General features: G+C 43.1%; 1 protein-coding gene and 1 pseudogene across 1 annotated transcript in view; one reads left to right on the forward strand and one right to left on the reverse strand.

Annotated features, from left to right (window-relative positions):
- Positions 1–1,003: 1,003 nt before the first annotated feature.
- Positions 1,004–13,751, reverse strand: part of LOC139336913 (solute carrier family 12 member 9) — a 63,397-nt gene continuing 50,649 nt past the window's right edge. The window contains exons 10-13 of the mRNA XM_070971223.1: positions 12,695–12,887; positions 6,726–6,900; positions 4,980–5,126; positions 1,004–4,030 (exon numbers count right to left, since the gene is read on the reverse strand). Of these exons, the coding sequence (XP_070827324.1) occupies positions 3,075–4,030; positions 4,980–5,126; positions 6,726–6,900; positions 12,695–12,887 (1,471 nt within the window). The 3' untranslated portion in view covers positions 1,004–3,074. The remainder of the gene's footprint in view (positions 4,031–4,979; positions 5,127–6,725; positions 6,901–12,694; positions 12,888–13,751) is intronic.
- Positions 7,899–8,534, forward strand: LOC139336462 (uncharacterized; annotated as a pseudogene).

The raw sequence follows: 13,751 nt of genomic DNA on the forward strand, positions 1-13,751 counted from the left end.
CTGCACTTTTGCGGGTTGAGGCTTTCAAACTTCAAATGAATGATCGAGCAAACTCAGTTATGTATCCAAGTAACAGTGCCTGGGCAAAGTTCCTGCAAAAACAACAACAACAACAACAACACCTGTTCACATGAATCCAGTGAAGGCTGGGCGTCTGAGCGCTTCACCAGCAATTAAATCCAGTAATTCATTCAAGGTGGGTTGTATTAAGTAGTACAACTGTTTTACAGTTGTTCAAATTGGTTGGTATACGTTTGTGGATTGGACAATGCTTTTGTGAACACCATCAGTTACAGTCACTCAGCTGTAAATCTGCCATCCATAGTTTGTCACCAATACTGAGCCTAATTTCTCTTCACAGAAGTATTTAATAAATAAAACAAAGAAAACCTCGCCCTGATCCTGTTTCTTTGCGCTTACACACACACACACACACACACACACACACACACACACACACACACACACACACACACACACACACAAACACACACACACACACACACACACACACACACACACACACACACACACACACTCACACACACACTCACACACACACTCACACTCACACACACACACACACACACACACACACAGAATCCTCTCAGTGATAAATGTCAGCCTTCCCCCTCCTGAACAGATATCGATGGTTATTTGGGCTTATTTCTCCAATCTGTTGTTCACCTCAGAGCGGAGATGGAATCCATTTCTGCCTGGTTGGCGGTGAGGGTGACTGTAGGACAAGGTAATTTGGCTGGCTGGCACCCTCTAGTATCTCTCTGTCTGAGCTGCTGAGCTATCTCAGCCTCTATTTCCAAAGTTTACCTCAAACAAACAAGTGCAGCGGACACAAAAAACCCTCAGCTCTCTGCTCTGAGACGCACAAACTGGTCTTCGGCTGGAATGAAACAAAGTCCGAACACATCAGTGTTTGTTAAGTTTGATCCGGCTTTCACAAAGAATCTCCAGAAGAAGTTAAAAGAAAGGAAAGAAGACATGTAACGTAAACTTTTTTTAATGTCATTTCAGTTTACATCTTGTGGAGTATACATATATATTTTCAGATTTCAACTGGAAATCAAACACTGAACACTTCAACTCTTCAATAAACAATGGTGTACTGCACACCTGTGAGTTCAAGAGCAAATCCAACACAAAGACTGGAAGAAATGTAGTGTCAATGGTTTGTTGAGGAGTGTAGTGTCCAAACAAGAAGCCATCCGTAAAATAGGAAGGATCCAATTGGTCCACAAGTAAACTGATCTCATTTCAAACACAAGGATATCAAGATAGGTTCATATCCAAGCACTTGCCTTTCATCAAAAAAGCATCTGAACCCTACAGATGTGTCAAAGTCAGTGTGATGAAGATTGTCAGGATGAATCTATTGAACTGAAAGAATCTATTTGTGGACATTATTTTCACAATACACATTGCATTATCAATGTGTCAAGGAATGGAAACACTGTGATGCCCCAAGAAGAACAGAAAAAATCACATTTTTTCTCTTACAAATGACAACTTCAATTTCCAAGCAATAAAACGTACCTTTGCTCAAGTTAATATATTCCGACGTTTGAGCCTTACAGCTCTTGGCCTGGTATGGCCAGCAGCTTGTTGAGGCAAATGTTAGCTAATGTTAGCATAGCTTCTATGAATAGATATTGCTGTGCAGTTGATGTTGTGTTGTTATGTTGTTGTTGAGTCAGGACTGACTTTTCACATTCTTCTCTTCTTGTGCTACTGGTAGACAATGTTTTAGTATTTACCATTTTCCTGTAAATGGCACAAGTGGCATAGATTCAGTTTGAATAGTACAAACACTTTGAGTAAAGGCAGAGGCTGTAGAGCTGAGCAAAGGCTGAAATTCAATTAGGCACTTCAGCATTTAGGCTGGTCAAGCAATGTGGTCACTAGTGAGTAAAAAGACTTCTAAAAGTTACAGAGTACCTAAAATACATAAAAAAAATCAATAACAATCATTTAAATATTGTGGATAATCACAGTAGTTATTGGCACTGTAAACACGTTTAAGGAATTTGGGAGAGCTGCACAGCATGCAGTTTGGCAGAGAGAATAAAAGTGCATTTGGAAAAAAGAGGAATGTCTTCCTGAGATCCACAAAAAATGATTTCTGGAATAAAACTCTGAAGACTTCCATGGTAGCACCGTAGATATATTGTTCAACTGTTTCCTTTGTTTTAAGCTCCTAAAATGAAAAAGCAGACTTCCTGCAAATGACTGTTCCAAGGTGTCACACAGTCCAACTTTCTGTCCATGCTGGAATGAATCCAAACTTTAGCTCCTGAACTAGCAAGGCGCTTTTTGATCTGAAAGCATATGGAATGATCATTTTAAGCAACTTGAGCAGCAGCGCACCAAGAGAACATTTCAAGAAAGGAAAAAGGGGAGTCTTTCCCAAATGTATCAGGAATTAGACCACTCTATTGTCGAGACTGTATGGAGGGAGAAGTAGCTGATGGGGTGACAGAGGTGGATCTGCAATCTAAATTATCGCCTGTCAGCTTGTTGACTGTTGGTGGGATTGTTGAATATTGGTGGTATACAACCTACTTGGCAGGCTGTGCATTTGTCTGAAAAGCTGCAACCATGGTCTGATTGTTTCATGCTTAAAATGCAAAAAGTTGACCTGAAAGTTAGAGATCACGGTGCCTTCAGAAGCTTGATGGGAATACCAGAATTCCAAATTGAGGACAAAAAAAAGAGATAGAAGGGATAAACATGTAGACAGTCAGGATTTTTGTATAAGATCCAGTTGTCATTTCACATATTCTAAAAATAGGCTGTGTCCTTAGAGGCTTTGCTCTACATTTTACCTCCACATTGTGCGAGGCAATGCAGATATTATCAGTGAGTCAGCAGTGGTGTCCCTGTCTGGGTCAAATTTAAGGGCTGTTTTCACTCAGACCGTGTTTGGGAGGAGAGGTCAGTACTGGAGCACTGCTGAGGTCTGCAGTGATGCTGCACTAAAAGTGGTCACCACACCTTCAGCAGCTGGTCGGGACACTGCTAAACTCACCAGCCTTTAGTTCCTAAAGGAAGGGGATTGCTCAAAGGTCAGTGGTGATGACCGGCGTGACACCGTGGATGAGCAGCGTGGGGCCCAGGTCCTTTGTCAGCAGATCCAGCTGGTGTAAGTAGGTGGTGTAGCGGCGGGTGTCAGCTGGGGGACGAGGCAAGTACAAGAAACGCACAGCAGGGGCGGGCTGAGCCGTGTCCAGGATCATCTTATTGACAGCCGACAGGTAGTCATCAGACAGGCGAGTGGCGTTGCTTGGGAAGCTATTGACATAATCTTCATCATCCTCCTCTTCCTCGACTGTTTGCATCTTGTTCTCTTCTGTAGTGGTATCAGTGGACTGTGACAGCTGCTTCCTGCCCCACTCACCTTGCCGCTGCCAATGTAGTGCCACCTGCTGGTCCCAGGGCACGGGATACACCTGAGCTTTAATTCTCAGCTCTTTCAACAGCTGGCCCAGCTTCTCCTCCGAGCCTCTCACACTCCGTCCTTCCTCCACACACAGGAAGAGACGGAGGGTAGCTTTGCGCCAGGCTCTCACCATGTTGAGGATACATGCTAGCTGTAGCAGGAACAGAGAGCAGGTATCGACGTAGCTACTGCTGTCCGGACGCAGGAGGTTGACCGGCCAGACGTCAACGTACACAGCTCCTTTCCCTGGAGAGGAGGAGGGCGGCGAGAGGACCTGGGTTCGGTCAAAGTTGTTGAAGTATCGAGCAAGCACCACATTCTTTAGCATCTTCATGGCGTCAGCAATAATTGCTACATATTCCTGGGGTCCCAGAACCTTCCCATCCCCACATTCACCATGATCGTGTCTGTCGCTGGACCCCCGCAGGGAGGCAAAGTGGAATAGCGGAGGTTGTTGCTCGAGCTCCTGAGAGGAATCTGTGCACTGATCGGTAGACAGTGTTGGATCAATCAGCTTGTCCTTTGGAAGACAGTCATCATAGAAACCGAGGACAAGTGTGTTCGGACGCATCCCACCTGGAAAGAGGAGAAGGAGGAGAAAAGAAAACTGAGGGAAAGAATGAAACTAGACCATTTGCAACAATCTACTGCAAATCCTTTCTTTATCATTGTCATTGATTTCTTGAGTTGTTGAATGAAGGGTAGAGGTAGAGGTTTATCAGATGAAGAAGTGAAAATAAGAGACAGATGTAAAGAGGACAAGTGCTGGAGTGAGAAATGGAGCCGGGCAGAGATAAGAGAAACGGCTGGCAAGAAGAAGAGTGTTCAAAGTCAGACATGAGTGACAACTCTCAGGAAAGCAGGAAGACAGCAAACAACAGGGAAGGAACTAGAAAACCATTGACAGTCAAATCTCTGTGAGGTTTGCAGTGAGAGTTACTGAAGAGGAGAGTACGCTAAAACCTGTGTTTACAGTTAAAACCAAGACTAAAAGTACACATAAGCTGTAAAACATAAACTAGAAAGCAATGTTCTTTAGAAAATGTAAGTGAGCTTGCATGAACTGATATTTTGAAAGCACACAAGGAGTCTCAGTGATAACTAAAGGACATAATGTTGTACCTGAAATTGAAGCACTGAAAGAAATTGAAGTGGCAGTGAACCCATATTACTGACACAACGTTGGAATGGCAGTTGAAATGAAAGTACTGAGGGGACTTATGACTTCAGTTTAAGCCTTAAATGAAGATAAAAAGCCAGTTTAAGTAAGTACTGAAAGAAATTCAAACAGCAATATAAACTGAATTACAGAAAGGCTTTAAATGGCAGCTGGAATGAAAGTGCTAAAGGAGAGTAAGTGTTAACCTTCAGTAAAGCTTAAATGTTAGTTTTTGTATAAGCACTGAGAGAAACTGAGGTAGCAGTTGAAACAGCACTACTGAAACAAGTTAAAAGTGCACATAGTTCCAGTATAATTGCAAGTGTTGAATGAAATGAAGCGGAAAATTGTGAAGGAGACACTGACCTAGTCCAGATATGAAGAGGAGATGTTGGATCCCATGACGTACAGAATCGGCCAATGTCAAGTTGACAAAAGCCTTGATGTTTAGATGGTCCACCAGGGACAACCAGGAGTCATACTGGGACTGCAGAGGGTCCGATGGTAAAACGTCTGGGAGGGTGGAAGAAACAAAAATGGTGCAACATGAGAAATACAGCTGACAGTTCAATTGAAGCATATCTGGATTCAGAGAAGGTAAAGGAAAGAGAAGGCCAAGAACAACTGATATACAAGTCAAAGGAGAGAGCAGAGAAGCCAGTATGACAGAGCTGGAATTAGAGGCACAGCATGAGAGAGATACGAGACAAGACGCTGGGATGTGGGGGGGCGCAGAGAGAGAAAGATGCAAGCGCAAATGACAGTGTAGACAGAATGTGAGACAGAGAGAAAGATACAGGGGAGCAAAAGCAGGCAGGCAGGTGATCAATCATCCAAAAAACATCAATATGTATGTAGAGAGCAATCCAGAGAGCACATCTGCCAGCTTCACAGACAATTCCTGTGGTAGTTTAAGCAGTGTTAGGCCCTCGTCACACTCCTGACGCTGTTGTTCCTATGGATAAGTACTCTTTACATTCAGCTTTAAAGCACTCAGCTCTTAGACAAGTGAGAGAATAAATGGACAGACTTAAAATATATTAGGACGGCAATGTAGAAGTACTGTAGCTGAGAGTCCTCAACAACAAACTCTCTGAATGTAATTATGTGAATGAATGACTCCTTCATATTTCTCAAGACCAAGTGCCTCGTCAGTACTCAAAATGAGAGAAGGGCTCTTCAGTGGCTAATGAACTTGTCATTTTTTTCCCTGTGAAGCACTCAGAGGATTGAGATTCTGAAGAGTCCATTCAGAGCCGGTCCCAGTCTCCCATCAACACATAAAAACCCCCAACAAAATCCTCAAAAGACAAAGAAAACAATCAATGGCTCTGCTCCTTTAGAGTCTGTACGTGTAAGTCTCTGCAGAGAAGAAAGGAGATGCCTCTGGAGCTCTGTGTGCAATTACATCCCCCGAAATGAGGCGCAGCAGATGAGCCGATGTCATGGAGAAAGGTCTGGTATGCAAAAAAGGTCCACTGAAGGACGCATTGCTCACTCTGAAGCCGGGAGGCATTTTGTTAATTCATATGCTTACATATTTTAAGACTGGAGTGAGTACTGAATGAAAACACTTAAGTGGCAAAATTGCTACTTTTTCTCGTTATGACTAATACAACAAAAGACTATTCAAATTCAGAAATAATGTTAAAGTTGACAGTCAAAACAAATGCTTTTAGTTTTGACTAAATGTCACCATTATGTTACATTATCCCAAAACTATATCCCATCACCAGGGCCTGATTTGTTTTGCTCATAATTAAACGTCACCCTGGTTTTGATGAGAAACTGTGCAAAATTCAAAACATTACAGTTCTCCTGATGTCATCATACAAACAAACTTTGGAAGTCGTCACTGTGTGGTTTCCTGACACAGGAGAAAAAACTAATTTACCACCATGTTTCAAAGTAAGAGCATGCTCACACTGTTTATTTGATCTATCATTCATGTAGACTTTATCCTCACTTATTGGCCCCACACACTTGTGTGAGCATTTGAAATGTGTTTTGCGTTCTTGTGTGTATGGAGATATTTTGTAAAATGAAGGTTGTGCAAACATAATTTTTGGTCAGTCAATTTGTCGAGGCTGAGGTGAACTTCAGTGTCCTTACTTAGATCTCCTAACTGGACATGTCCCAGCACGTAGAGGCCGCTCTTCTTGATGTCGTTGATGAAGGTGATGAGGCCCACACTGCTGCGAGGGTTGGAAACCATCAGCAGGACCTGAGGCCTCCAGAACTTGACGTGGTCCTTCCTCACATCCAGCATCAGCAGGTACTTACGCACCTATAGGAAGTGAAAGAACTGGGATTAGGTTTGTTAGCCCCATGGTCCACACCAGTGAATTCCAGTGACATTCAGACAGCCATGTGTGCAGCATGGAGGGTCCCTAGACAGAGATGTCTCCACTTTAATTACATGCAACACCCACTCCCTAAAGTTCCTTCCAGCAGGTGATGTAACTTAAACACATATGCTTACACTTGCAACAGAGATGTTCTGCATAACATGTTTTGAATATATGCATTTGCAGACCTACAGATTTGAAATGTGACCTTCCTTATGCTTAAGCAAATACATGTTGCCCATATATAGACATGAACATGCTCATTCATATATCTAAAGCCTGTTTTCAAATTAGTTTCCTCTATGATCAGGGAAATGTGCAGAAAGGGAAATTTACTGCATCACTGGTGCATTGCACATTGTCTGTGGTTAATGCAAGTGCCTATACTGAACCCAACAATGAATTACATCTATGCTAAATATAATTTCTCATGCATAGGGAAAATGCATTTGTTGAATAAACTATTTTAGAAACAACACTGTCAATGAGCTCATTTGAGATTAAGACAGAGATGCAGGTGATGCATATTTTAAACATACAGTGGGTACGGAAAGAATTCAGACCCCCTTAAATGTTTCACTCTTTGTTATATTGCAACCATTTGCTAAAATCATTTAAGTTCTTTTTTTTCCTCATTAATGTACACACAGCACCCCATATTGACAGAAAAACACAGAATTGTTGACATTTTTGCAGATTTATTAAAAAAGAAAAACTGAAATATCACATGGTCATAAGTAGTCAGACTCTTTGCTGTGACACTCATATATTTAACTCAGGTGCTGTCCATTTCTTCTGATCATCCTTGAGATGGTTCTACACCTTCACTGGAGTCCAGCTGTGTTTGATTATACTGATTGGACTTGATTGGGAAAGCCACACACCTGTCTACATATGACCTTACAGCTCACAGTGCATGTCAGAGCAAATGAGAATCATGAGGTCAAAGGAACTGCCTGAAGAGCTCAGAGACAGAATTGTGGCGAGGCACAGATCTGGCCAAGGTTACAAAAAAGATTCTGCTGCACTTAAGGTTCCTAAGAGCACAGTGGCCTCCATAATCCTTAAATGGAAGACGTTCGGGACGACCAGAACCCTTCCTAAAGCTGGCCGTCTGGCCAAACTGAGCAATCGGGGGAGAAGAGCCTTGGTGGGAGAGGTAAAGAAGAACCCAAAGATCACTGTGGCTGAGCTCCAGAGATGCAGTCGGGAGATGGGAGAAAGTTCTAGAAAGTCAACCATCACTGCAGCCCTCCACCAGTCGGGGCTTTATGGCAGAGTGGCCCGACGGAAGCCTCTCCTCAGTACAAGACACATGAAAGCCCGCATGGAGTTTGCTAAAAAACACCCGAAGGACTGATGAGACCAAGATAGAACTTTTTGGCCTTAATTCTAAGCGGTATGTGTGGAGAAAACCAGGCACTGCTCATCACCTGTCCAATACAGTCCCAACAGTGAAGCATGGTGGTGGCAGCATCATGCTGTGGGGGTGTTTTTCAGCTGCAGGGACAGGACGACCGGTTGCAATCGAATGAAAGATGAATGCGGCAAAGTACAGGGATATCCTGGATGAAAACCTTCTCAGGTGCTCAGGACCTCAGACTGTACGAAGGTTCACCTTCAAACAAGACAATGACCCTGAGCACACAGCTAAAACAACGAAGGAGTGGCTTTAGAATAACTCCGTGACTGTTCTTGAATGGCCCAGCCAGCATCTCTGGAGAGACCTGAAAATGGCTGTCCACCAACGTTCACCATCCAACCTGACAGAACTGGAGAGGATCTGCAAGGAGGAATGACAGAGGATCCCCAAATCCAGGTGTGAAAAACCTGTTGCATCATTCCCAAAAAGACTCATGGCTGTATTAGCTCAAAAGGGTGCTTTTACTAAATACTGAGCAAAGGGTCTGAATACTCATGTCTGTGTGATATTTCAGTTTTTCTTTTTTAATAAATCTGTAAAAATGTCAACAATTCTGTGTTTTTCTGTCAATATGAGAAAAAAAAAAGATCTTAAATGATTTTAGCAAATGGCTGCAATATAACAAAGAGTGAAAAATTTAAGGGGGTCTGAATGCTTTCCGTACCCACTGTATAGGCCAAGTGTATATTTGAGCTGCTAAGCTCCTAGCTAAAGCTCCGGCTTTAGCTGTATGTTTGCATCTGGTCTCATTTGTTCCAGAAATATTTTTTCACTGTAGATTTTTGATTTGTGTCCTTCATGTCACTGAGACTGAAGGCAAAGGCCTGAGAAAAACAAATCCCTGAAAGCTCCCACAAGACAGATCTGGCAGCGTCAGAGGTGTGGACTGGATGAGAGTGATTTGAATAAACCCAATGAGCTGCCAAGAAATTCAGTTAAGCAAATGAGTCACATCATATAGGATCAATGGACTTTTCTTGTCTGTCTTCAGACTTAAGTTCTGAACTTGAAGTGAGGCTATTTAACCTTTGAAAGAAGAAATGGCACAATCTTCCTCTTACAAATGACGAGTAGCTTATAGTGGCTGATGTTAGTTAATGTTAGCAAAGTTCATATACATACTGTAATGCTGTTTAACTGTCATAACTGGATCAGTCCACTGACTTGAAGACTATTTGTGCTGTTGCTCACACTGTTTTAGCAATTCAAGAACATTTCAGTTGTCTTATCACAAAAGTGAAGCAAGACATAAACACATGACGATCGCAGCAATTTTTCTACTGTAAATGTATCTTAGCGGCCTCACTGCTCAGCAAAACCCACAAAGCCTTGCTTTCAGTGGCTGAATATCCCGTGCGTATGTGTGTGTACCTCCATCTGATATGTATGCATATGCTGTTGTATTTCATCATTACATTTCTAATCAACATCCCATTAGAATAAAAGACTATGGCAGGGACCAAAGGTTTTGTGTGTATATGTTTGTGTGCATACGTCAGCATGTGCATATTGCATGCATACGCTTAAATGTGCACCAGTATTACAATGCACTCTACAGCACAACCACCATTAGGATTCTGAAAGTGTTTTGATGAGGTGGGATCAAGGTACCATTAAGGAAATGTAACCAAGTGGAGCCAAACATTAGATCTAAACTTACAGTCTACTAGGAATGATTAACACTCGATTTATGCCCTCATTGGAATTAATGACTATTAGCTCAGTGACAACATGTCCACCATGTTAAAGCTGCTACTTAACACTGTTGGATTCACCTCCTGAAGAGATGAAGGTTAACTTTAATGGATAATGTTGTGCTTTTTGTGGATTTTGCATGCTTAGTGAGTGAGTGACACAAGCATTACAAGAAAGTTGGGGGGAAACTGTTTCCATCATCTGTGATGTCTGAAGACTCTCAGTCATCCCAGTCTTGGTTATCTAAGGAGGGTTGAATCTAGGGCAACTGGACTTGGTTGTAGAAATCATCATCTCTGACGCAAGTACAGCTTGATGAAGTACAGCAAGATGTGGTGTGAAGAAAGTGACCTTTAGTGGAGTCAACCAATCGCCTCACATTTGGGAAAGGTGAGTGAAGCCCACATCGCTGGCCAATTAAAACAGGAGCCCTGTTTTGGTTAAACGCACCGTAAAGCATCACTTGAAAATGACTAAAAATACTTTAACATGACTTCCAGTTGAAAACACATTTCGGATGTGTTTGATGGATATGAAACTGTAGGAAAAATGAAAGAATGACACTTGTCTCATGTTGCAGCTGAGAACTTGGCCTGAAAAGAACCAGAAAAATCTCATATATAAACCACTAATGTGTGTGCATGTGTCTATACAGCCATCAATCAAAGATGAAGATGCAAACGTTTCCCAACATTATTACCATCATAATCACCATGTCTGTTTTCATGCTCCCTTCCACTAATTGCCACAAAAACGACAAAACGGGGTCTCAGAGGCGAAGACCAACTGCCTCCACTCATCTAATCATCTGTCTATCTTTATCTCTCCATTTTCCCGTCTTCTCATCCATCAGGCTATCATCATTTCTGTCGCTTCAGTCTCATCCATCACTTAGTTTCTCAATCACTCATCCCCTCTTCCTGCTTCTGTTCTGCCTCTATCTTTCCCTCCCATGATACTATCAGCGTTTCTTGCCTCAGTTTGTCTTTTTTCTTCATTCTCTTTCTCTCTTAAACACTGTTGTCAGCTGCCTGTTATCTCCCAGTGTGTTTTTTGTCGCAAGCTGTTGTGTCCCCCGTCCCTGCTTCAATGTCACCCAGTTGGCGCCCTGCCACACTGGCTACTGCTGGAGGGTGCAGGAGTGGGAGATGAGTGCATGTATGAGATATGTACATACACACACTTGGTCTCTTCTGCTGTGTCTATTAGTGTAAACACACACTGGGTCAGTTTTGAAGAAAGGAGGCACATTTACAAAATGACTAAAAATGTATATTTAAAGCCTGATACTTACATACATTACATACATTAGTACATTATAAATTGTTACTTTGTTAATTTGTACATTAATGCCACATGAAGAGCTTTTATTCCAATACAAAATAATATATTGCTACTCATAACTTTGAAGAGCTTTGTGGTGTTTTTTTGTGTCTTTTTGTGGTTGTTTTGTGTCTTTCTTGATCGTTTTGTGTGTCTCTTGCAGGTCATTTTGTTTGTCTCTCTGTCGTCATTTTGTGTGTCTCCTTGTGGTCGTTTCGTTTGTCTGTCTGGTTGTTTCGTGTGTCTCTCTGTGGTGGTTCTGTCTCTCGTTGTGGTGGTTTTGTGTGTCTGTCATCATTTTGTGTGTCTCTTTGTAGTTTGCATGTCTTTGTTAACAGTCTCTTCCTTCCCAGGCTGTGGTCCAGCAGCCCAAGGCCTGTACCCAGTAATCCATCCATTACACTAATAACCTAACTACCCATCACCTTCTGACTCTGATGTGGGGGCACCGAGGGTGGCCAATCAAATTGGCCCCATCCCTGTTTGTGGATGCTATGTTGGGTCGAGACAAACAGCAGACGGGGGAGAGAAAAAGGAGACATAAAGACAAGAGGATGAGAAAAGGAAAGAGGGGAAGGAGGACGGGAGGAGGAAAATCTCAATAAGTTAAGTGGTTGTAATAATGTTCTGCCTCCTGACAAGCTGCTGGCAAACCCAGCCACCCTCACCCTCCCTGATTATAACCCCTGCCCGCAGCCTTGGCAACAGTTTCCCTCGGCAGCGAGCCCTCCTGGCAACTGTGCCCCCTCTCCTTGAGAGCAACAGGCTCGCCAGATAGAGGACATGGAGAGCTGGATGATGTAAAGCTCTGTGTTTGTGTATGTTTATGAGTGTGTGTGTGTAATAAATGTTCAGCGCTTTGCTGAGGGAAAAGATGCAGATGTGTGTGTGTGTGTGTGTGTGTGTGTGTGTGTGTGTGTGTGTGTGTGTGTGTGTGTGTGTGTGTGTGTGTGTGTGTGTTTGTTTGGTAAACCTGATATAAATGTGATAGATAGCTGCTGTAGGAATGACAAGGCAGAGTTGAGTGTATGTGTGAGAAAAGGGTGCGAGAGAAAATGTGTGTGTGTTTGCTAAATGCAGAGGGTTTGGCTGAGGGAGAGGCAGCAGAGATCAGTCTGTCTGTGTTTGTGTGTATGTGTGTGTGCGTGTCTGCATGTCTCTATAAACCTGATAGAACGATTGCTTGGCAGAGGTACAGGCTCTTGTAAAGCTGAGGGGATGAGATTTTAGTTGCTCTAGTAATGACAATGCAGGGTTGAGTGTGTGTGTGTGTGTGTATGTGTGCGTCAGACCTGGTGGAAAATAAGAGCCTGGCTGATGTAGCCCCAGCTGGAGGTGGGACTGAGGTAGTGAATCAGCAGAAGGAGCAGCAGCATGAAAGCGATGCTGGCCGAGGCGTAGATGGCGTTTATCAGGAACATCATGACGGCACAACCCACAATGCCCAACACACACGTGTGCCAGGTGAAGTAACGGAAGGTGGGCCTAAGAAGAGAATAGGACAGGTGGAGAGGTAAAAGTTAGGCTGGAAGCAGGACAGGTTTCACTTGTCATTAAATCAGAGTGCTCACCCACCAGGTTCCTCCCTGATATTTGCTAGTTGTTTACATATGTTGCTGTTATTTCATTTTCAGATGACTGTAGCCATGTTTCCATCAACGTGTTTTCATTGAGAGAAACAGCAAAAGTTGCGAAAATGCCCTCAAAACACTCACTTCAGGTGACTTCACTAACTTTATTGGTCTGCCATTTGGTGCTGGGCAAGTAGCGCGTGGTGGGATTATCCAAGCTTTTCTTGCTGTCTGCTGTGGCTGGAAACAAGGTTGTTGAGGGGGGTGAACGGAACTAAACAGTAAAGTTGGAAAACCAAAACAGTAAGCTGAAAGATGCTGAAAGGTGAACTGAAGAACTGAAGAAAGACAGTCATTTGATCCCTTGTTAATATACACTGATCAGCAACAATATTAAAAGCACTGACAAGTGACGTGAAGAATGGCTGAACAGCTATCATTGAATATCGAACAATATCTTTGCTTGAAATGCCCATCCCTACTTGTTAAAATGCAATGTTCTGCTGTGAAACCACCTGAACACTGTTGCCAACCAAGGACACCCCACATGGTGACGGTATCCCCGACAGCTGCGGCCTCTCCCAGCAAAAACTGCTGAGGAATGGCTTGAGGAACACGACAAAGAGCCCAAGGCATTGACTAGATCCTAATCCGATCAAACATCCTCGGGATGTGCATCAACAAGCCTGATCCACGGAAGCCCCACCATCCAATCCATGTCCCGATGGGTGGCACGAGGGGGACCCACACACATGAAGCAGGTTTTACTGTATGTTGT

The sequence above is a fragment of the Chaetodon trifascialis genome, chromosome 9, assembly GCF_039877785.1.
Source record: "Chaetodon trifascialis isolate fChaTrf1 chromosome 9, fChaTrf1.hap1, whole genome shotgun sequence".
NCBI lineage: Eukaryota > Metazoa > Chordata > Actinopteri > Chaetodontiformes > Chaetodontidae > Chaetodon > Chaetodon trifascialis.